Genomic DNA, 22,441 nt, shown 5'->3' with positions numbered 1-22,441 from the left:
CTGTCCCTAGCACCTGGAAGCACACCCAAGGGGCGACGCTCCCACGACGGGCCCCAGCGAATGGGGTGACCTGGGCTTCATCCAGTGCTAACCGAGTTTGTCTCTCCTGCAGGCGATGTTCAGATCCCAGGGCCTCCCACCAACGTGCATGCCTCAGAAATCAGCAGAACATATGTCGTCCTCAGCTGGGACCCACCTGCTCCCCGTGGCAAGGAGCCGCTGATGTATTTCATCGAGAAGGTATTCTGTGGTCGCGTGTCCTGACACAGCAGCTCTCTGGGGGATTTCACGCTGTGCTACTCCGTGGGTTTTAGAGAGGAGCAACCGTGAGGTCAGTCACCGCAGACTCGACCGCTGTTCCTTACTGGGGACCTGAGGGCACGGTGAGCCCCGGCCCTGCATATGAGCATCGGCGGATAAGGTCCGGGTCCTGGCTTTGCAGCCTTCGTGGGAACAAGTGGGTCACTTCATGTCTCCGGCTCTGGCGCCCCTACCAGAACGGGGCTCGCTAAGTTCTTTCCTGCGGACACGTTCTAGCTCGCAGATTTGGAGGACCCCGTGAGACCCGGGGAGCAGGGCAGATGGCTGTAATAAGCCATGTGGCCACGTGGTGGCGGTGCTGCACAGGCTTCGCTCCGGAGGCTGCGGCCATCGCATGGGTGGTTTGAGGACTAGCCGGACCCCTGGATAGAGGCACACACGCGCGTGCACACACGCACAGACACACACGCGCGTGCACACAGGCACAGGCACACACGCACAGGCACACACGCGCGTGCACACAGGCACGCACACACGCGCGTGCACACGCCCAGGCAGCGAGAGCACAGTGACGTCCGCACTGCGCGCTCGGGCCCCGCTGCTTCAGTCCGTCCTGTTGCTCCAGGCCCGGGACCCCGTCCTCCCTGCAGACCCGCTGGGGCTCCTCCGGCTCGGCTCGGCCACGGGCTGCCCGCCGTGGGGAGTCACGGACCACGCGTGCGGCTGGAGGAGGGGAAGCGGCGGGCGCGGCCCCGGGGTGCTCGGCGGTCCCAGCAGGCAGCGAGCCGCGGGCGAGCCCAGGCGAGCCCGGAGCGGAGCCGCGGAGTGGGGGGGCCGGTGCCGGCCGGTTCGGCCGCGTCTCGCTGTGTCACCGTCCGCTCCCGGGTCCGTCCACCGCAGCCCGTCCAGGGCGCTCTTTGGGTGCCGTAGCTCCTCCCAGGGCCCAGAAGGAGCCCAGGAGCTTCCCTCCATCTCCGCTTCGCGCGGGGCCGGGGTGAGCGGGTGGGACCTGCCGCGCAGCGTGGACGCCCTGGAAGTCCTGGCGCATCCCGGAGCCGGTGGTCCGCCCGGCAGCCCCCGCTGTGAGTCCCGCCCCGTAAGGCCCCGTGCGGGGTCGCTGGACGTTCTGTGTCCCCGCGGGGCTCCCGGACGCCTCCCCGCCTGCTGTCTGCCAGCCGAGGCCGGGGGTCATCGCCCGGAGAGTTCTGCTTGCGGCCGGGTCGGCGGTGCGTCGCACCTGCGGTTGGAGGTGTCCCCGCGTGGGTCCCCGCCGGCCCGGACCTGCGCCCCGTCCTCCCGCCTGCGCGTCTCATCAGCAGCTCCTGACCCCACTGTGCCCCCCGCGCCTCGCTGGGGCTGCTGGAAGCCCGACAGGAAGCCCCTGATAGTCCCCCGCTGCCTCCCCGTCCGCCACCCTCCGCATGAGGCTCCCCTTCCCCGAGGGGCCCAGCGGCGTGTCCCCCCGACGGAGAGCTCGGGACGTCCTGGGTCAGCTCCGAGAGCCTGGCTCGCTTCTGCTGCAACAGCAGAACGCTGCAAGCGCGGCCCTGACTTGGAGAAGCGGGGTCGTTTGGGGCGACTTCCCAGTCCTGGCGGCAGTCCCCGGGGCCGCGGGCACCTGCTGTCACTGCTCAGGGTCCCTCACGGAGGGGTTAGGTCCCGCGGGGAAGAGGGGAGCGAAACATGGCACGGAGGCTTTTCCAGTAATTATCAGTGATGCAACCCGGATGAGGAAAATTAACGCTGCAGCAAAGGTGCAGAGACCTTTGGGGAATAAAACGAGAATCACCCATACTTCCGTGGTTTGCAGTGGTCATCACACATTTTTTCCGGACACTCAAAAGCGACTTTTTTCCTTGCGTGGCTACTGAAACTTGCTTGCACACACAGGACTTTTGTAAGATTTAAGTCCAGTTAGTTAACATGGAATGTATTACTGGTTTCAGAGGGCAGGTCTGTGGGTCCTGAGCCATCCCAGTGTCCATCGCCCAGTGAGCCCGCCCCGCCACACCCCTCCCCTTCACAACCCGGGATACACATACTTGTGGTCTTTTTCTCTATCGTCTTTTATATACGTGATATGTCATAGGTACAGTTTCTCTCCTGGGTGACCTTTAGCTTCATGCTGTACTTGCCCTCATCTGGTGGGACCTTTTCCAGCTAACCCCAGCGACTGCGTCTTCAAGCACAGGAAGGAATCATGACGTGTCCTGTGCTAGTACAGCCCGTTATACAGATTGCTGTTACCTGAATACTACAACGATAGCTGCAAAATAGTGAACACTTTATTCTATGTATTTATTAGTATTTCAAAACAACTATTCATTTATTTCAGTGGGAGAAGCGCTGGGGGAGGGGAATATCTCCAGCATCTCCACACCCAGCACAGAGCCTGACACAAGCCCCGAGATCATGACCTGAGCTGAAATTGAGGGTCAGAGGCTTAACTGATGGGGCCACCCAGGTGCCCCTAAAATAGTGAAAATTTTAAATTGAAATGAGACCAGCTGAGTATGATGGGATTTTATTAATACCCCAAATTATCCTTAATCCCTTATAGTTCATTCTACTTTACTAAAACTGCAACCTATGGATTAATTCCCCTAAGTTTTTTTAGTTTATTTGTTGTCACGTAAAATTTTTACTGGTGTTTCCAGCTTTGGGTAATTTTTCATCTGCTTTTCCAACTGGTTTCCTTTTTCATAAAATTCAGAGAAGAGTTATTGATGGCCGGGGATGGGCTTCACTGCCCGGACATCCCTGGAGATTAATTTGGCCAGCTAGAGCAGAACATGCCTTCGGCACACCTTTGGGGAGCTCTAGCTTCCTCTTGTAAATCCTGTGTCCCTTTGCAGTCCGTGGTTGGGAGTGGGACCTGGCAGAGGGTCAACGCGCAGACGGCCGTCAGGTCCCCTCGGTACGCCGTGTTTGACCTCGCTGATGGGAAGCAGTATGTGTTCCGGGTTTTGTCAGCCAATAAGCATGGCCTGAGCGACCCGTCGGAGATCACCGTGCCCATCCAGGCTCAGGATGTGATTGGTGAGTACGGCCGTGCTGGTAAGCGGCCAAGGCTTGGGACAGGCCCTGAGTAAGGGACACCAGATGCCCTTCTGTTGTGTTGAAAAAGACAGCTAATGTTGCATATGAGCCAAAATGCCTTGAGGTCTCAGTTGACAAGGGATGGATGTCTCTCTGCTGTGTTGATGGCTACTCAGCATTTCTCCAAAGTTCCATCTTATTTTTATGGAACTAACAAATGGGTTAGAAATATTTTTAGGCATTGGCCACTTTTTGGAGAACCTTGAACACACTGGAGTTGCTTGTCCATGTGGCTTGAATTTCCCGCCCTGGAGATGCTGGAGGGAATTACAGAAATTTGGAATCGCCCCGTGGAGAACATCCAGGGTCAGATCACGAGTGGGTTTTAAATCCCCTTACAGATTCCGGCCAGTCTGATGGAAGTATGTCTTATTTTCTTAAAGTTGTCACTATCCTGTTAGCTAAAACATATGTGTCACAAGAAGGTGCTATTTAATGATTCTGGGGGCGGGTACAGGACACCGAGTGATTGTCCTTTCTTTCCATGTGAGTCAGGTGGGACTTGGGAAGACACAGAGGACAGTCCAGCAACTCCTGGGTGCCCCGGGTGGCAGGCCCCTGCCCACTTCTGCTGCTCGTCCCTCCTCGTCCAATGTTGGGGAGCCCTTCCCTGTGGACAAAGGGCTTGAGGCTGTTGGGTACAGCTTCTGGAACTGAGACACTGTTCTTCACTCTACCTCCTCTGTACAGCGGTCCCTTCTGCCCCGGGCCGGGTGCTGGCATCGCGGAACACAAAGACGTCGGTTGTGGTGCAGTGGGACAGGCCAAAGCACGAGGAGGACCTGCTGGGCTATTACGTGGACTGCTGTGTGGTGGGGTCCAATGTGTGGGAGCCGTGCAATCACAAGCCCATTGGCTACAACAGGTGCGGGAGCCCCAGACCCACTGTATGGGAAGGGCCGCACTCCAGCTGGGAGCCATGCGGCCCTCAGAGTAGCGCGAACGCCGGCAGACGCGACCGTGAAGCTCCTCCACGGGTGTCTGTTTTCTTTCCCGCTCGTGAGGGGCCAGGACTTGAAAGCCAATGAGTGGGTAGAGAGCACGGGGCTGAAATGGTTAGCGTGTTGATGAGAGAACTCTAGAACCTTGGTCCTTCTGGAGTTATTAGCAGTTAAGGCTTACCTTCCAACAGGAAAGTTAAAACAGCAGCCAGGACTCCTGAGGTGTTTTATTTTTCCATATTGAGTTTTTGAACTTTTTAAAATGGCTTTGCATGAATGAGAGTCGTCTGCTCCAGCCACTGATGGAGACAAAGCGGGGGACTGTCCCCTCTCTTATGCGGGGCAGTGGTGGGGGACGTCAGCTCGTGCTGGGCGGAGAGGAGCATCCTTGCCACCGGCATGCGTTTACCCCCCACTCCTGCAGGAGTCTGAATGTGCAGGACGTCTGACTTTAGTAGGTGCTCTCCAGGGTATGCTTCTCAGGTACGTAGAGGCAGCAATCAGATTCTCCACTGTGGATGGGTTATTGCCAATGGCTCAGCCATCTTTCCCTTTTTAATTTACTTAAAAACAAACAAACGAAACTTGGGAAAAGCCATGGCTAGGAAGGGAGAGACGTCACTGAGAACAGTATGGTTAGATATTTCAAATCCACAGGCAGCAGACTCAGAAAGAGATCTCAGGACAAAAACCTAAAAGCAGCATTCTCCAGATGAAGTTTTGTAAATGGTCACTAAAGGTCTGCAGGCTCTAAGAGGGGAGCAGACTTTCTCATGTGGATGGGGTGCTGGCCTCTGCTGAGCTCCTCCTGTACGGGTTCCACTTGATGCTTGTAGTGATGCTGGGAGGTGGGTTCTGTGGTCCCATTCTGCAGCTGGGGCGACTGTCTCACAGAGACAGTGACCCACAGAGAGTATCCGTGGGTGTTGCTTCCTGCACCCTCAGACCTGTGCTGCTCCTGTCCCTGGTGTAACCAGGCATCATGGCCTTCCTTGCTGACCCTGGGTGTTGATTTGCATCCATTAACTAGAATTGAAATGGGAAGTGGATATATAGCATACATATATAAAGAACTCAAACTACTCAAGTTCCTTTTAGTCCCAGTGAAAAAAAATTTTGTAGTATTCCCATAATTTTTACTCTGCTGAAGGAGAAGGGGAAAGGCTGAGGTGCGTGGTCATGCCCCTGACGGGTGTTTTGTTCAGGTTTGTGGTGCACGGCCTGACGACCGGCGAGCAGTACATATTCCGGGTGAAGGCCGTCAACGCTGTCGGCACAAGCGAGAACTCGCAGGAGTCCGATGTCATCAAGGTCCAGGCTCCCCTCAGTGAGTAACCGAGGGCCTTCGTAAGCTCTACGGGAATAAATGCTCACGGTGGCAATAACATGCTGTCCCGGGAGGGTCCTCATCCGCCGGCCGCATGTCCTGGAAACACGGGGCTGAGGGAGGAGAGGTGAAACGCCAGCAGGGCACACACTGGGGACACATGGCTTCATGGCAGGTCCCATGTCTCTGCACGTGTGTGCCCACCTTGACATGCGTGCTGTTGGGATGAACATCTCTTTCGAAGTCACTGCTAACCTAGAAAAACATCAGTGGCCTTTCCAGCTGGTCTTAGTTCAAGGAGCTTTTATCATCCCAGAGAATTCCAAATGTTGATGTGAACTTTGTGGCTTTGTTCATAAATGGTTATCGTTAGAATTGATTTTGGTCAAATAAAAACAATTTGGGACTTAATTTCAGAGGTGGGCCCTGGGGCCACGAGTGTTGTGATTGTCACCCTGGTGATTTCATACAAAATGGGCTACACGGCAAACACGTGCCCTGGGACATTTGGGGCATGAATGTCACATGCTACTTCTTTTGAGTCATACTGATAGCCTTTCATTCCTGAGAGAAAGGTTTTGCTCTTTATTTACTTTTGTCTCTGATTAAATTATTATCACATTTTCAGAAGTTCAACTTTCTCTCCTAACAACACATAAAGTCATGTTAGGGAACAACCAAGCAGTGCTCAACCTGATACTACTTAGGTGGTCAGTATAGCACAAAATCATTCTTTTGTTTGAGGGACATTATTCTGATCTGTCCGTTTTACCCAGGAGGGACTTCCAAATGTTATCATTCCTACTTATGACAAAGCAGTTGTCTGCAGTTTTATTCTGTGGTGGGAACAGGTATTTCCCCGGTCACCTGTCTCTTGGGTAACAGAGAATGACCAGACGCAGGTCACCTGGAGCTGGGGCCAGGGCTTGGGGAACAGAGGCACACCCTCCCTCAGGCCCTTGGAGAAGATGATCCGTTTCCAAACAAACTCATGTGAATTCATACTCACCGGAACCGATCTGATGTGGGAAATTAAGACCGCAGGGCAGTAACGTGCAGCGTCTCTGGTCATGGGGCACGGCTGTAATTCTTCATGGATGTCACAAGAAAGCTCCTCCTGGAGGTTTTCCCTAGAGGAGAGGGGAAATCTCTTGTTTCAACCACCCAGGCCAGATTTGAATAATGGATCGCCCCTGTGTTATTGACATATTGGAAGATGTGTGTGTGTGTGTGTGTGTGTGTGTGTGTGTGTGTGATTTCCTGGGGGAGGTATTTAGGAATCGCAGTGAATAGAGAGGACCGAGTTACCGTCTTTAAAGGAACAGATGAGAACATGCAGGGATGGTTGAGGTTTGGGGGCCCCTCCGCAGAGCAGGAGCGGCCCCAGGGAGGGCAGGGTGGGGGTGGGGTGACCTTCCTGCTGTGTGTCTTTGCAGCTGTCCCTTCGCACCCTTATGGGGTCACGCTTCTGAACTGTGATGGCCACTCCATGACCCTGGGCTGGAAGGTGCCCAAATTCAGCGGGGGCGCACCCATCCTCGGCTACTACATAGACAAGCGCGAGGCTCACCATAAGAACTGGCACGAGGTCAACTCTTCGCCCGTCACAGAGAGGATCTTAACGGTTGGTTCTTATGGGCCCACTGGTTTTTGCTGGGTGGTTTCCCATTCTGGGCAGAGTCCTTCAATCGTGACTCAGAGTTCAAGGGCGTTAAATAATGTGACACAGACACACAAGCAGGTTCAGAAAACTTCACAGCCTCGTGGGAGAAGGTCTAGAATTGGACCGAGGAAGCATTTTCTTCTGAGACGCAGGAGAGGTGGAGAGGCAAGGAAGCGGGTGGTGTGGGGGGTCGTGTCCCTGCTGGGAGCAGCCCCAGGCCCCAGCCCGTCACCGCGTGGTTGTACAGGGCTGGTGCGTCCGTGCTTAGCTGGTGTTCCGTCCGAACACGCTTGCCCAGGCTTGTTCCTCACGGCTCTGCTCAGAGAGGCTTGTGTGCACAGCCTCTGAGCGAGTCACTTGCCCAAGCACACGTTCTGCCCAGGCAGAGAGAGAAGGAACATCGACTTAGAGTAGGAATATCAGGGATCAAATCCAGGGGCAAACCCTCCCCAGCCACGGGCTTTCTCTCCACCTCCCTGAGCCTTCCGCTGCTCCGTTGTGTGGTTTAGGTCACAGGCACGTGTGTGTGAGTGCGTGTGCGTGCGTGTGTGCGCACGTTGGTGCATGTGCACGCACACACGTGTGGGAGTCTGTACGCATGCATGCGTGTGCCTGTTTGTGCACGTGTGAGAGATTCTGTGTGTGTGTGCACGCGCACGCACATACACGCGTGAGTCTGTGTACATGCGTGTGCACATGTGCGTGGGAGCCTGTATGCACGTGTGTGTGACTGTATGAGCATGTGTTGGTGCGTGTGCGCGTGCAACATGACCGATATGGGTGCACGGTCAGCCCCACCGCCGTGCTGAGCTGTGCTGGATGAGGGCCCTGACTCCCGAGAGAAGCGCCTTCTTGTTCCAGAATGCCGGGGGCTGCCGGGATGTGAGCTCCGTCCTGCAAGGAATGGAATGCTTGACTTCAAACACTTGCTCTCGAGGCTCTGTTTTTCCAGGAGGCGATGTCACCTGGATGCAGTGGGGCAGGGCTGAGGGCTCTGGTCAAGGCTTTCCCTGTACTTTTGGGGGCACAGACCCTCATGTGGCCGCAGGCGCGACCTGAGGGCCGCCGGTCTGTGCTGGGGGTCGGTGACGGGTTGTAGGGCATCACGCAGCTAGGCTAGTCTGGCTTCAGGCTCCAGCCGGGGGTTCTGCAGAAGGGATATGGGCTTAAGGGCAGGCCCCCACGCCTGCTACTCCACACACGCTCTGTGGCTTTCCTCTCCGTGAGCCTCAGAGGGGCTGCTGAGGGCGTCATTGTGCCATCCTTGTAGGCGCGGTGACGGGAGGAATGAAACAAGGTGGTCAGGTTCCCTAAGCGACCACAGCATGGCGGCTGCATTCACAGCCCTCTGGGACGGCACCGTCCAGTTTACTGGCCCAGCCCCTACCCTCACAGTTCATTCTAGCAGTTGGTCCTCCTCCAACAGGCAGACAGTGACGTGGTTTTTTCACTTCCTGTGTTAATTTAAATGCATCTCCCCAGGTGGAGGGCTTGACAGAAGGCTCACTCTATGAGTTCAAAATCGCCGCCGTCAACCTGGCCGGGATCGGGCAGCCGTCGGACCCCAGTGAGCTCTTCAAGTGTGAAGCCTGGACCATGCCCGAGCCTGGTGAGAAGCCCCACCCCGGACCATGGAGATGCCCTCCGTGTCATGATGTCACGAGCCCCAGAACTAGTGGGCGTTCTGTCTGCGCATGGTAGGGCGTCCCGCCCTGTGCCGGGCACGGGGCGCAGCTGCGGACAAGGTGGCCCTGTCCCCCGGCAGAGGCTGAGCGGTGACGAGCATGGGGTGGTCAGTCGGGTTGCGTGAGGGGACAGGGAAGGCGGACCCGGGCAGGAGGAGCCGGTGCTGGCCGTGAGACGACACAGTGTGACCCTGCGGTTCCAGTGTGAGAGGCCCCATCCTCCCGACCCGGGGGGACCTGGGCCCTCTAGTTCAAAAACGTAGGATAGTTGCTGATCTGCTTGCATTAGGACTTCACGTTTTAAGTCTGTTTTCATCAATTCTCAGAACCTGGGTCTTCACTGGTTACCTCCTGTCTGCCAGCAACCTAAACGGGACGGATAAAATGCTCCTGTTTCGAGCAAAACTGAAGTCGAAGCTATTCTGTAGGCAGAGAGTAGTGTCTTCTCCCTCCCTTCCTTCGGAGTGTCCTTGTGTAACAGAACAAATTTGGGCCCCTTAGAACCGCCAGTGGACGGAGCGCTCTCCCGACTTCCGGAGACTTTCTGGGGCTCCCCCAAAGGGCTTAGCAACCCCTGATGTGGTTGATGCAGTTCAGGCGCAGCCCCTGCGCATTTTCCCTTTGCCGCCGAGGCCGCTGGACCCGGGAGTCCGCGCTGCCCCCGTGGAAGGCTCCAGGGTCTGAGCCGGTGATGTGCCTGGGCTCGAGGAGCAGGCGTGTGTCAGGCGGGGGTGCGGGTGCCACGCGTGTCCCTGGTCTGTGCACCCGCTCTCTATGTGAGCCGCACCTGCCAGTCCTGAGCGCGGACAGGGACTCACGGTGACTCCAAGGTGCCGCGGTCCCCAGACGCCGGCCCGACTGTCCCCTCTCCATGCTCCACACGTTCTCCGGGACGTGCGTAAGGAAGGCCGATGTGATACGTAGAGTCCTGGGCTCTGGGAGCCGATGAAGTCATGTGTCCCGCGGCGGCCGACGCCCGGGGTTGGTGCATGCACACACGGCCGACTACGTCTGCCTTTTCAGGTCCTGCCTATGATCTGACGTTCTGTGAGGTCCGAGACACGTCCCTGGTCCTGCTGTGGAAGCCCCCCGTGTACTCCGGCAGCGGCCCCATCACGGGCTACTTCGTGGACTATAAAGAAGAGGACGCTGGGGAGTGGAGCACCGTGAACCAGGCAGCCACCGCCAACCGTTATCTGAAGGTGACGCTGTTCCCTCCCGTGTCCCCCACCCTCCCGGGACGGGGTCTCTGGTCCCTTCTGGACGGGCTCGACGCCGCCAGGCCAGCTGCTCAAGCAGCTCAAACCGTCCTTTGTGGCGCTGTGGACGGTCCCCGCGGGGGCGATGGCCGCTGTGTGTCTGTGGTCAGGCCTGTGTTGTACCCGTGTCCTTCGTGACGGCTTGTAGAAGTCGCGCGCGTAGACACACATGCACGCGCAGCTGTAGGACGTCGGAGAGGAGGGCGTGTGCACGTTCCTCTCTCCTGTCCTCCTAGTGGTTCTGTTCTTAGCGTCGACAGCCGACCCCTCACTGGGGCAGTTGTGACTCCCGTCCTCGGGTGGGCCAGCCACCCGTCCTGGCTCTTTGTCCCCGCCGCCCTCCTGCAGAGGCTTTGCCCGCTTGCTTGTGAGCTCTGTGGTGTGGTGTAGACGGCGGCAGCTGACCGGAAGCCCACACCTGAGTCGTGTGCACGGCTCCATCCTCTGGGCAGCCGTCCAACCCCGCGAGACCAGATCAGCTTCTGATCCACACCGAGTGAACTGATCAGCTTCCAGAGATCTGGCCCAATCAATGACCGAGGGAATAGCTGATGTGTATGTTACGTATCAGCACAGATCGCGGTTCACAGAAGCTACACACATGCAAGGACAGAACAACTTAATTCTGCTGTGTCCGAGCAATGGGAACTCTGGCCCGGTTACAAATCACATTTGAAGTAATGCTTCCTCCCATAGCGTTATGCTGACTAGGAACGCTCGGCGGCCGGCGGGGTATAGGATTTTAATTCTGCTTTGAGATGGCGGAGGAGACAGGAAGCCTCTCTCGACATGGAAGAGAGTCTGTTTCTTCTTGCCAAGTCGGACTGTGAATGAGTGTGTCTGTCTCGCCTTCCGCTTTCCCAGCTCACTGTGCCGAGCTCTTCCCTCTTTCCGAAAAGGGGCGTGTGCTTGGTAAAAGGTGAAGACTGGAAGTCGTTTTCCCTTATCGATTAGTGTGTGACAGGCGCTCCGTCTTTTTCAGGCCTGTGACCTGCACCAGGGCAAGACCTATGTCTTCAGGGTCCGGGCTGTGAACGCCAGCGGGGTGGGGAGGCCGTCGGACGTGTCTGAGCCGGTGCTCGTGGAGGCCCGACCGGGTGAGACGCGACCGTGTGGCTGCTGAGGACGGCGGGGGGCTGAGGGCCGCCAGGCGTGGGCGATGGGTACGCGTGTCTGTGTGCGCGACGCAGGGAGCTGGCTCCTGCCGTCTTGTCCACGGTGTCGAGCGGCAGACAGGACAGGCTGCCCTCCGGCCCTGCACGGCCCCGGCACCCCGAGCCACGCTGCGGCCCCTGAGGCCATTCGCACAGTCGGTGGGGTCCACATTTGGAGCAGTGAGGCTGCATGCGGAGATGATGATGGTGTCTCTCGTGACTGCTGGATTTTGACGGGGAACCTGGGGGCAGGTGGCGAAGGCCCACGGAAGGGACGTCAGCGGAAAGTGCTTCCAAGGGTGAGGTCAGCTCACGGGGTACGTGGGGACGGAGTGGTGGGTCCGCGAACCCTGAGACCCTGTTGTCTCCTGCATTGCTCCTCTCTGGGGACTGACCTCACGTCCTCTGCCGCTGGCGCTCTGCGCTTCTGCCTCCGTCGTAACCGACAGCATCTGTGCCTGCCCAGGCCGACGGTCCTCCCCAGCCTCTGCTTCCTCAGGGACAGATTCTGACGGGTCCGTGTGGGGCCGGCCTCCACCTGGTCAGAAGGGACAAGCAGGTCCCCTACCGTCCCCCCAGGGGAGGAGGCCACGTGCCGTGATATCGGGGGTGCCCGGGGCCCTCCCAGTGGCCAGGGGTCAGATATCGGGGAGAAGGAGGGTCTTTATGGCCGACATGTCCTCTACGGCGGGACTGGATGCAGAGACGGGAACAGACGGAGACATGACGACTTAAAACCCTGTCCACTCCGGCCGCCACCTGCTCCGGGAGCATCTGCCCTCCCGCGGGTCCCACTCAGGTCCAGGGGACCGTGCAGGGGAAGCCGATGGCTCGGTGGGGACCAGGCCGTCGCCTCCAGACGGAGGCCGCGTGCCTGTGACACGGCGCTCCCTGCCCTCTCCGCAGGCACGAAGGAGATTAGTGCCGGCGTGGACGAGGAAGGCAACATCTACCTGAGCTTCGACTGCCCGGAGATGACGGACGCGTCCCAGTTCACGTGGTGCAAAGCCTACGAGGAGCTGGTGGATGACCAGAAGTTCCGGGTCGAGACAGTGGGAGACCAGTAAGTCCCCTCGCGGCCGGCCCGGGGGCCACCGGGGCCGCTGACTGACACGTAACCTGCCCCGCGGTTCTTCCTTCTAGTTCGAAGCTGTACTTTAAAAACCCGGACAAAGGGGACCTGGGCACCTACTCGGTGTCCGTGAGTGACACGGACGGAGTGTCCTCCAGTTTCTCCTTGGACGAGGAAGGTAACCTCGGGGACTCGGCGACGGAGCGTGCGGGCTCGGGGGCTCGGCAGGGGACACGGACGCTAGCGTGGAGAAGATGTGCTTGGGAGACGGGCGCCTGTTCGTGGGGGGCCGGGGCGCAGGGCGATCGCAGAGACGAATGCGCCCTCAGAGGTGTAAGGAGCGCTCTGGCGTTTGTGCCCTGTCCGGCACCCAAGTCACCGGGCCGGGGACGGGGCTTCTAGAGCCCCCCGTAGAGCCCAAGGTGGGTTTGCGCTGCATTTCAGTAGCTTGGCAAGCGGAGGGGAGCGGATGGGTAAGTACGGCCGCGAGGTTCTCGTGAGACCACGGATGGGGGCTGCTTCCCTTCCAGCACGGAAGAGTCAGGACGGTGAGAGAAAAAAACACATGTTTTCTGTGCGTGAACTAAGATTGAGCCGGCAGAGTCAAAATCTCTTGCTCCCTTGCAAGCAGGAGACGGCAGAAAGAAGAGCCAGGACACAGCCGGGGCCCAGGGACAGGCAGGTCTGTCCGGGCGGACTCACGCACCTGCATCCCTGGCCAGTGAGCGGGGCTCACGCGGCAGACGCTGGTGCTGCTGGGGACTGTAGTGATTTGTGTCCCGTGCTTGTGACGGACCGGCCCACAGTCAGGGTCAGCCTCACGGTGAGGCAGAGGGAGCCCCGTCGTGTGGGATAGCTCGGTCAGATGTCAGGCGTTCTCCAGGTCTCTAGAGCTGTCTAGGGGCTGAGAGTCCCCTGTTAAAATACAGGGTCTTCTGGGAGGCCCGGCGCCTGGTGGGACGACCCAAAGTTCCCCGCTGGTGTGTTGGGCGGGGGCAGGTGAGAGTGTGATCCCGCGGACACCTGACTCAGAGGGTCACTAGGCGTGGGCAGGGACGAGAGGCAGGGACGAACGCCAGGAGGCCCTGTCCTGATGCTCAGGCCGCTGCAGGGCAGGAGCCGACGCTGGGCAGACGGGGAAGCTCGTGCGGATTCCATGAGACCCAGCAGGAGGGCGACCGGGGGTCGGTGTGGACGCGGCTGCCCAGGGTCCTCAGGATGCATGTGTCCAGAGACAGGCCCGAGCAGGTCCAGAATCTGCTCCAAACGCCTTGTAAGCTGCCATTTCTGACCCTAACTCAGTGGTCTTCTGGTTTTAACTCAAAATATCCTTAAATAATCCTGAAAAGAGTTCTGTTTCTCTGCACCAGTTTTAAGTTTGTAGGTGACGTTTTCACTCTAATTTTAAATAGTTGCAAAGGACGAAAACCTCCAGCATGTTTTAAAACGTAGGTGGACTTTAAAAAATCTTTTAGAGAAAACCTTGGAGCTGCCGATTTCGCTCGTTTGACTTATGGACGTTCCCACCGTTAGACCTAACGGGGAAGCCAAGCCAAGCCCCCAGTCAGGGAAAGTCTGACCTCATTTCTCAGTCCAAGTGAGCGTGTTCACACACGCCTTCGTGACCGCCGTCTCTTTTCTAAGTTCCAGTTAAGAAGGAAGGAAGGGGGGAGGAACCTTCCGTTTTTCTTGGCTTGGTCGTGGGCCTCTTTCCGGAGCGAAGCATTTATTTTTATCGTTTTATTTTTATTTTTAACTCGTGGCAGTAACGCAGCACAGTGAAATCCTGGGTGGGCAAAGCATTTTGAGGGATGTCTTGCAAAGGGAAGGGCAATCACAGACCCCCGCACACTCTCGGTATTAGGAAGGAGTTTGTGTGGAATTTGAGGGTCTGGAAATGGGTGTCTTGAAAGTCCCCCCTGCAAAGCCTGCCCCCGCCCCCAGCCCCACTGTCCCCAAACTCTGCCTCACGTGCCCCCACCCCTCCCCTCACGGCAGGGGTGTTACACGGCGAGGGTCTCAGGAGAGAGCGTTCGAAGGTGGTTTAAACCCTGTTTGCCGTCTCACTCCCCCTTAGCCTTTCTTACGCAGTGAAACCTTGGTGGTACCGGATCTCCGCTCGGGGTTAGATTGTGATTGTTTACGAACTTCTGCATGTCTGGGTCGAAAACCAATGCACGTATCTTTCTCAATTTTAGAGCTCGAACGTTTGATCGCACTGAGCAACGAAATCAAGAACCCCAGTAAGTAAGCGCGGGACCCCGCCTGCTTGCAGGCCGATGGCGAGCTGGGAGGGCCCTGTTCGTTGTGGCGCAGAGCTCATGGGGAGCGCGTCGGCGAACCGACCGTTGCCTTTCACGCGAGCAGCTTCCACGCGTGTCACCTGCTGGCTGGAAGCAAACACGAGTGGATAGCACAGCTTGCAGAAATTTTATTGCATAGAGAGAGTTTTGGGGTTTCGCGTCACTGATCCTAATCCCAGCAAGTTGTCAGGTGGGGTCTCCAGTTACGGAGTTACACGCAGGCGAGCGTGTGCCGCAGTCCGTGGAGTGAGCCGGGAGGGTGAGCACGCGGCCCACGGGGCTTTACCTGCACCGGCAGGCTGACCTGCGGCTTGTTTTTGTTTTCCGGTTTTCATGATCCAGTTCAACCCTCCAGGGTTTCACATCCTCAGAAACCTCAGTAACCGGCTCGATGGTTTCCTCCAACATGCAGCCCTTCTCCGACAGCGACTCGTGCATTATTGACTTCCTATTTCTCTTCTTCCCATAGCAATTCCTCTGAAATCAGAATTAGCTTATGAGATTTTTGATAAGGGCCAGGTTCGCTTCTGGCTGCAGGCCGAGCACTTGTCACCAGACGCCAGCTACCGGTTTATTATTAACGACCGTGAAGTCTCTGACAGCGAGGTGAGCTCATGCACATGGGACTCCCGGGTTTGGGAGGCGGGGGAGGGCCTCGGGAGGTCAGTGACTCCGGGTCGGGTCCTGGGTGTGTTCTCATCCCCCTTTGAGCTGCAGAAATTGGGGCACAGCCGGTTGGCGAGATGAACGTGTGACGGCTGAGTCCTGCCACGCTTAGAGACTGGTCTGGGTTAGACGAGAGATCAGAGTCCCTGAAATCCGGGCCCGCCAGAACCAAACAACGGTCACTTTGTTTTAGAGACGCTGAGCCTGGTGCTATGAAAAGGTTCAGGTGACGTGGGGGGCACGGGATATCCTTAACGGACGGGCCCGCTCACTCTTGACCCTGGTTTCGAAGTTGTGCATTCTCACCCTATTGTGGGCGGGTCCTGCTCACCGAGCACGTCCACGGAAGGCGTCCACGGGGAGATCTGCTCCTACGCTTCCCTAACCTTTTAGGCTGCTCTCTTTTGTGGCTCATCTGGGCAGAGCGCGGCAGGACCGCCCACCATGTCTAGAATGCTACGACACAAGCACTCTTGCCCTGGGTCTGCTTTTCATTGTGTGTGAGGAGTCCTACCATTATTGTAAATATTCCCTTTCTGGCCGTGGAATACCAAGTACGCCTCTGGGTACTTCTCGTCCACGAATTCCGGCACAGCTGCTGGCATTTGCAGCTGAGGGAAGACCTGCTCCGTGGGCCCTTCCTTTCCTGTTGGCTGGAGAGCGAGGGGCCTTGACCCCCTCTGCTCGTGGCCCTCGGGGTTCAGTGTATGGGGTCGTCAGCCTGCTCAGCGCCCTGCCTTGTCCCTGTCGCTGCCCACACGTCCGCGGGACGCTTGACACGCAGGCATCGCTCGGGCCACACAGGGGCCCACTCACTGTGTCGCTGAACTGGACCCCTCATCTCTGGTCCAGGCTTTGTCCCCGCGGCTGTTTGGTGAGATTTACTTGGTTGGAGGAGCAGGTGTCGGGCAGACGGGAAGGACAGAGATTGTGTGAGTTGTCTTACCCCGAGAGACGGCGACGGCCGTGAACGGGAACAGGCAGCCGTGGCTGTCGAGGACACGCAGGCGTTTCCCTCCTGCTGCGGGGAAGCAGCGGCACGCATTCTGTCCCGGGGAGAGCGCGCTGTACGGTCGAGGACTTGGAGAAACCCTCTTCGAGCAGAGGCCGTGCTGTGAGATGAAGAAGAATTTAGTGTAATTGTGCTTATTTGTAGAAGGTCTTCTGATGGACAGTTCCTCCCTGCTGCAAGAGCGGGCTTTAAACACGGACGTCTTTGCTGCGTGGCTGGTCTGTTGGGATGGGGCTGCACTATTTCACCGGCTTAATTAGCAATCCACAGGTGACTTTTCCGGGGGGGAGACTGATGTTATTTTGTGTGAGTCACATCAAGGCCTGTATTTACGGTGCCCATAAAATCATTGAACTCTATCCTGCTGCATAACAGCAATCGCAAGAAGCCTAATTAATTTCTCAAACCTGCCCAGACCCGGCAGTGCCGTAGCCGAGAAAACCGGAGGAGCTACTGTATCATGAAGACTCAGAGTCCCACGTTCTTACTTCCGGACCCGGTGGGGGCGGCTCCTGGGGTCCTGTCCGCAGGGGCTGGAGGTGCTCGTGGATTGGACCGTAAGACAGCGCTTTGTCTCAGTGGTTTGACATTTGCTCTCCGTGGTCAGAAGCAAACGCTCAGAAGGACGGGGCGAGCCGCGAGCCAGCAAGCACCTGTCCGTGCGGTGTCTCCCTTCTGTCCCCACCTGTCTGCCGCCCGCCGCCGCCCGTCTGCGCGGAGGACACACGCTGCCGCGTCCTGCGACCGGGACCGTTTCTCGGTGACCGCCCGCTCAGGAAGCGAGCTGAGGCTGGTGTGCGCGCATTTGTGTCTCTCCATCGCGTCCCACAGACCAAGCTCCGGGCTCCGTTTCCCATGCAGACACAGTGTATGACCGTAGAGTGTGCGTCACGTATGTGAAATCACAGTGGAAAGTCTAACTGTGAAGGTGGTGTCTGCTGGAAGACAAGGCCAGGGGGTGGGTTCTCGCCTCTTAAAACCTCAACGTCATATTGGCTCAGGCAGGACCAGAAGTGTCACGGTTGATCGTTGGGAACACGGTCACCCTCTTCTCCCCTGCGTGCATTTTACAGATCATTTCTGATTGTCCCCCAGAGCCAGCCAGGAGGTGGGGACCCTTGGGGGCGTGTGGGCCTGCGTCCCGGAGCTGCAGAACGGGCACCAGGCGACCGGGCGACAGGGGCCTTCCGATAGTCCTGCAAGGCCATCCGGGCTCAGGGACAGTGCTGGGAGGGCTGAGGTGGCGAGCAGGTTTCCGGAGTAGGGGTGCCTGAGGTGAGTCTGGAGATGCAGACAGGAGGCCAGGCCGGCCCGGCCGTGGCCTGTGCTGAGCACGAGCAGTGGGATAAACGGGGCCGGCCGCGGAGGAGAGAGAACGGAGCCGGCCGCGGGAGGAGAGAGGTGTGCCGCGGGAGGAGGCGTCTGGAGCCTCCTTGGGCAGAAGAGATTGCAAGCGGTGCCCGGTGCTCGGGGATGTGAACTCACACATGGACGGGGCCACGTGGCTCTTCTGCTTGTATCTGAACGCTTGTGCCAGCGGCACTTGGAAAGCTGAACTTGAATGTGGGCTCAGAGACAGAAGGTCACCGTGGAAATAGCACAGCGTCTGGCAAAGAGCAGCACTGTTCCCTCCCTCTGTTGACAGATTTTCTGTAAAATCACCTGCAGGGAGACATTCTGCGTTCTTAGGAGCGGGAGCATTCTAGGCAGAGTGTGGCTCCTGAGGGCAATGGAGCTTCCCTGGGTGGCCCTGCTTTCCTCGCCACTGACCACAGATCACTGGTGTTTGTTCTGCGCATCCCGGTCCCCGGGCCTCCCCTTGCCGGGCTGAGACCAGGATTCAGTTTGGGAAGACCCTGCCGGACCCCCTGTAGGGCTCACAGGGAGACGGAGAGTCTGCAGGGAGCGTCCTACGGGTTACCGGGGACATTTCGAGTCGTCACCAGAGAGAAGAACCCTGCATACTCCTTGCCTTTGAGATGACTCAGTCTTTGGATGTGATTCTTCTGCCCCCGCAATCCTGGCTCCGTTTCAGATACTGTCTGGCCCAAGGCTGGAAGAAGACATTGTCCATTCGCCAACCAGAAAACAATTTGGTGTCTGTGAGCCTGTCACGACCAAGAGAGCGGAGTGTGAGAGAAAGCTGAGCTTTGGATGGGCTCGGTGGTGCGGGGACGTGTCCCCAACTAGAGGCTGTTGGTAGGGAATTAGTTACGGCGCGGTTGTCGGGACCACAGCCAGTGGGGTGCCCCGGACGGCGAGATGAACTCGTCAGTGAGAATCCCACACACATCTCTGTGGTCCTCACTGCGTTCTGGGCACACAGGCGCTGGGTGGGAAGGGTGAGGACGGTCCGGGTTCTGGAGGCTCGCCGTCCGGCAGGATGTGTGGCAGGCGGTGGGCGGACACTTGGACGGGGCGGTGGTCTGCCCTGGAAGGCGACGCGTGAGCAGCAGGCATGTGACGGGAAGGGCCCCCTGCCGACTCCCGGGGCCGTTCCCAGTGGGTGCTCCCTGTTCCAGTCCGGAGGGAACAGAGCAGGGGAGCAAAGATGCTGCGTCAAGCTGGGCCTCAGGAGTGAGGGGAGCGCGAGGCACCGGACTTGCCTGGACACACACGCTCTTCCAGAAAGTCTCTGTGCACCTGACAGCCGGCTTCCGTGGCGCTGGTCCACGCGGTGGCCTTGAAGCCACGGTTCTGAGTCCTCAGAGCACAGCCAGCATGGTGCTTGACGGTGGGGTGCTGCTGGCCAGCTCCGTCTCACGGTCCGTGAGGGGTCCCTGACAGCACACAGCCTTTTCGTCATGTCCCGAGTTGCCTCGTGCCGGTTGCCGGTCTCGGGTGTGTGCTGTCCCTGCTGGAGCCTTCCTGGAGGAGGCAGCTCCCGCACAGCCCTCGGGCTGCCTCACCGGGGGGGGGGGGGCACACGCGTCCCTTGGTTCACGCATGGGTCACCGAGCGTTTCCACGGTACAATCTCATTTTGTGTTTTTGTGTGTGTCACAGTCCCTTGGGCGTAGTGGTAGATGCGACGGTCAAAGTCAGAGACAAAACCGGGGGAAGGAGTCTCCTGGGCATTAATTCCCTGCCTCCACCACTGCTTCCAGAAACACAGAATGAAGTGCGACAAAGCTACTGGCATTATCGAGATGGTCATGGACCGATTCACGATTGAGAATGAAGGCACCTACACCGTGCAGATCCATGACGGAAAAGCCAAGAACCAGTCTTCTCTGGTTCTCATCGGAGACGGTACGCCCGCCCGCGTGCGTCTGTGCGCCTGTGGGAGGAAGTCCACGAGCTGCTCAGACCACACGGACTCAAACATTTCTCATTTCTTTTCCTTTCAATATCCACTTCAGCGTTCAAGGCTGTCCTAGACGAGGCTGAATTTCAAAGGAAGGAGTTCCTCAGGAAGCAAGGTAGGTCTGGGCTTGTCCCAGGAGCCGAGCAGACTGGGCGTTTCCAAGTGCGTTTACGGCAGATTCGGCGCGATGCCCATGGGCTGCAAACGCTGTTACAGACGATCACGAAGTCAGGCGTTTCCCGTCCGTGGAAACTTGGGTGTTTTTCTGTTCTTTGCACTTTACATTTATTTTCATCCGAGGTTTTGTCTTGCTTCTACCTTTGAAAGCCCCAGAACCTGCAGATTAGTGTTTGTATTTCCTGTTCCTGAGTCAAGGGCATGGTCAGGGTGGCCGAGGGGCTGACCGGCTCGCCGAGTCGTCTCTGTTGGCCGCTGAGACGGAGGTGGCCGCAGACCATTTCCTCTTGGTGCGAGGGACTGGGGCGAGCAGCACGGGACCGACGGTCACGACTGCGGGCTCGCTGCGTCTGCCCTTCCCGGGACGCGCATTTCACTCCCGCCGCGCCCCAGGCACCCCCCGGTCGGTCGGCTCCTCTCCTCGCCGTCGCCCTCGTCCACACGCACACTCCCATCTCCTGGGGTCTGGCCATCCCACAGGGACGTGGCTTTCCAGGGTCACCTCTGCAACTGGGGCACCGTCCGGAGTCCGAGCAGGGGCTTCAGGCCTCCCAGGACCTGTCACGAGTGTGCGGACCCCGCGGCGCCGCCAGCACGCTCCGCCCGAGCCGGTGTCGGGGGGCTGGGACCCGGCGCGCCCTGGGGACGGCTGCTGTCTGCGCTGTAGCTTCCTGCGGGCCGGAGCTCGGGACTTACCGCGGGAAGGACAGGCGCGTGCGGACGCGGCCCCATCCCGTCCCGTCCCTAGCGCAGCTGCTCTGCCGAAAGCGCTCTCAGAGATGCGGAAAGCACGCACGGACGCGGGTGCGCAATTTCCTTTTCTTTCCCTTCAAGGAACCATCTCTCTCCGTTTCCCCCTCAGGCCCTCACTTCGCGGAGTACCTGCACTGGGATGTTACCGACGAGTGTGAAGTCCGGCTTGTTTGTAAGGTGAGGCCTGGGCTCCAGCGAGGGGCGGTGGGCTCTCCCCACTGGGCTGTGACGGGCCTCGCGGGAAGCGTCCGCCGGTCATGGGATGCGAACCCGCGCAGTGTGCAGGGCGCCGCGTGACTTCGGGTCTCACCACGTTCTCCACGTAGACTCCGGTGTCCACGCCTCCCGGAGCGACAGTGCCGCGGCGACGTGCAGGGGACAGTCAGGGGTGATTTAAACTGTTTAAGAGTTTCAGCGAGGGGCCGTTTGGGAAGTTCGCTACGATGAAAGGCATCTGGTAATTTCCATGCTGCTCACATGGTTTCTTTAAGGAAAGAAGGAATGTTTTGGAAATAAGGAACTTAGATTTTGTCCTAAGAATCGAGCACTGAAGTAAGCCTTCCTTCCTGCGGAGGCTATAAACCTGTATGTGCGGGAACAGACCTCCAGGAGCAGGAGCTGTGGGAGCAGCGCTACAGCAGGGACCAGGGACCAGTAATGCCTGGTTTTGGCCCAGAAAAAGAGTAATTGCACGAGGGGACAGATGTGTTAACTAACCCAGCTGCGCTGGCCATGTCCCAGGACTGGGAGGTATCCCTTACACTTGAGCAATGTTAAATGTCAATTATATCCCAGTAGCTCAGGACAAAAGTAAGGTGCAGGCCAAGGAGAGAGAGATAGGCGTGGGGCAGCGTTCGCCTGAGGAGGGGCGAGCGTCCGGTCAGGACCAGAGTGTGGGGCTGGTGTGCGGGGCCGGACGGAGGCCAGCAAGCGTGTGCTTACACGGCTGTGGGGCTCGTGGGACTTCTCCGTCCCGGCGCGCTCGGAGATCATTCTGGTGCCCTCCCCCCTCTGTAGACACACGACGGTATGTCAGGTTCCCTGACCACAGCGAGGCAGAAGTTTTTAAACGCGGATGCTGGAGGGACCGAACACAGAAACGGACACTGGAGTGTTTTGCAGTTTGACACACTTAACTGGTGCAGTCGTGTCCCAGCTCCTGTGATGCTGCAAAGCATCCTACGTGGTCTTCCCCTTAGTAATACGTCAGATGGTTTTTTGAATGTACTTGTATCACGAAACACGGGGAGAAAATTTAGGCAAGGGTATGTACCTTGCCTAGAACTTCACAGAAAACTGTCTTTTATATTTGCTTATTTATTTATAAAACTATCTTTTAAAAGAAGAGTTTACCATAAAATAAATTTCAGTCAGACACAAGAAAATCCCCTAGGAAGTTCTCGTGTGGCAGACGTGGGGACTGGGGTGCTCCGTCTTGGAGACTGAGTCAGGCCTGTGCCACGTGATATCTCGGGGGTCTTGTCACTCTCTTATCTAGGTATTATGGACACTTTCGGTGCCTGTGTTTAAGGAGCAGGAGGGAGAAATCACAGAGAACACAGAGGGAAGACAGTGGGTCCTTCTGGGGCGTGAGAACCCCCAGCTCTAGGACCAGGCGGCCGGCGGGGTCTGATTCAGAGAACAGACATCGGAGCTCGCTAGACAGGCTCGTATTTAGGACGCAGGAGCCAACAGTTGAAAATATCTGGGAAAACTAGAGTGAGGGGGAGCAGCACAGAATCGAAGTGAAGGGGGTCAGGGTT

General features: G+C 57.9%; 1 protein-coding gene across 1 annotated transcript in view; it reads left to right on the top strand.

Moving 5' to 3' along the window:
* Positions 1-22,441, top strand: part of MYOM2 (myomesin 2) — a 73,188-nt gene that overhangs the window by 30,881 nt on the left and 19,866 nt on the right. Inside the window, 15 exon segments of the mRNA XM_004766755.2 lie at positions 113-240; positions 3,117-3,300; positions 4,051-4,225; positions 5,507-5,628; positions 7,065-7,252; positions 8,774-8,900; positions 10,000-10,178; positions 11,218-11,332; positions 12,296-12,452; positions 12,533-12,639; positions 14,660-14,704; positions 15,234-15,370; positions 19,549-19,693; positions 19,804-19,863; positions 20,788-20,855. Of these exon segments, the coding sequence (XP_004766812.2) occupies positions 113-240; positions 3,117-3,300; positions 4,051-4,225; positions 5,507-5,628; positions 7,065-7,252; positions 8,774-8,900; positions 10,000-10,178; positions 11,218-11,332; positions 12,296-12,452; positions 12,533-12,639; positions 14,660-14,704; positions 15,234-15,370; positions 19,549-19,693; positions 19,804-19,863; positions 20,788-20,855 (1,937 nt within the window).

This window comes from Mustela putorius, unplaced genomic scaffold (genome assembly GCF_011764305.1).
Source record: "Mustela putorius furo isolate JIRA1106 unplaced genomic scaffold, ASM1176430v1.1 tig00000905_pilon_pilon_pilon, whole genome shotgun sequence".
Lineage (NCBI taxonomy): Eukaryota > Metazoa > Chordata > Mammalia > Carnivora > Mustelidae > Mustela > Mustela putorius.
The sequence above is the reverse complement of the archived record's forward strand: the minus strand, read 5'-3'. Positions and strand labels throughout refer to the sequence as shown.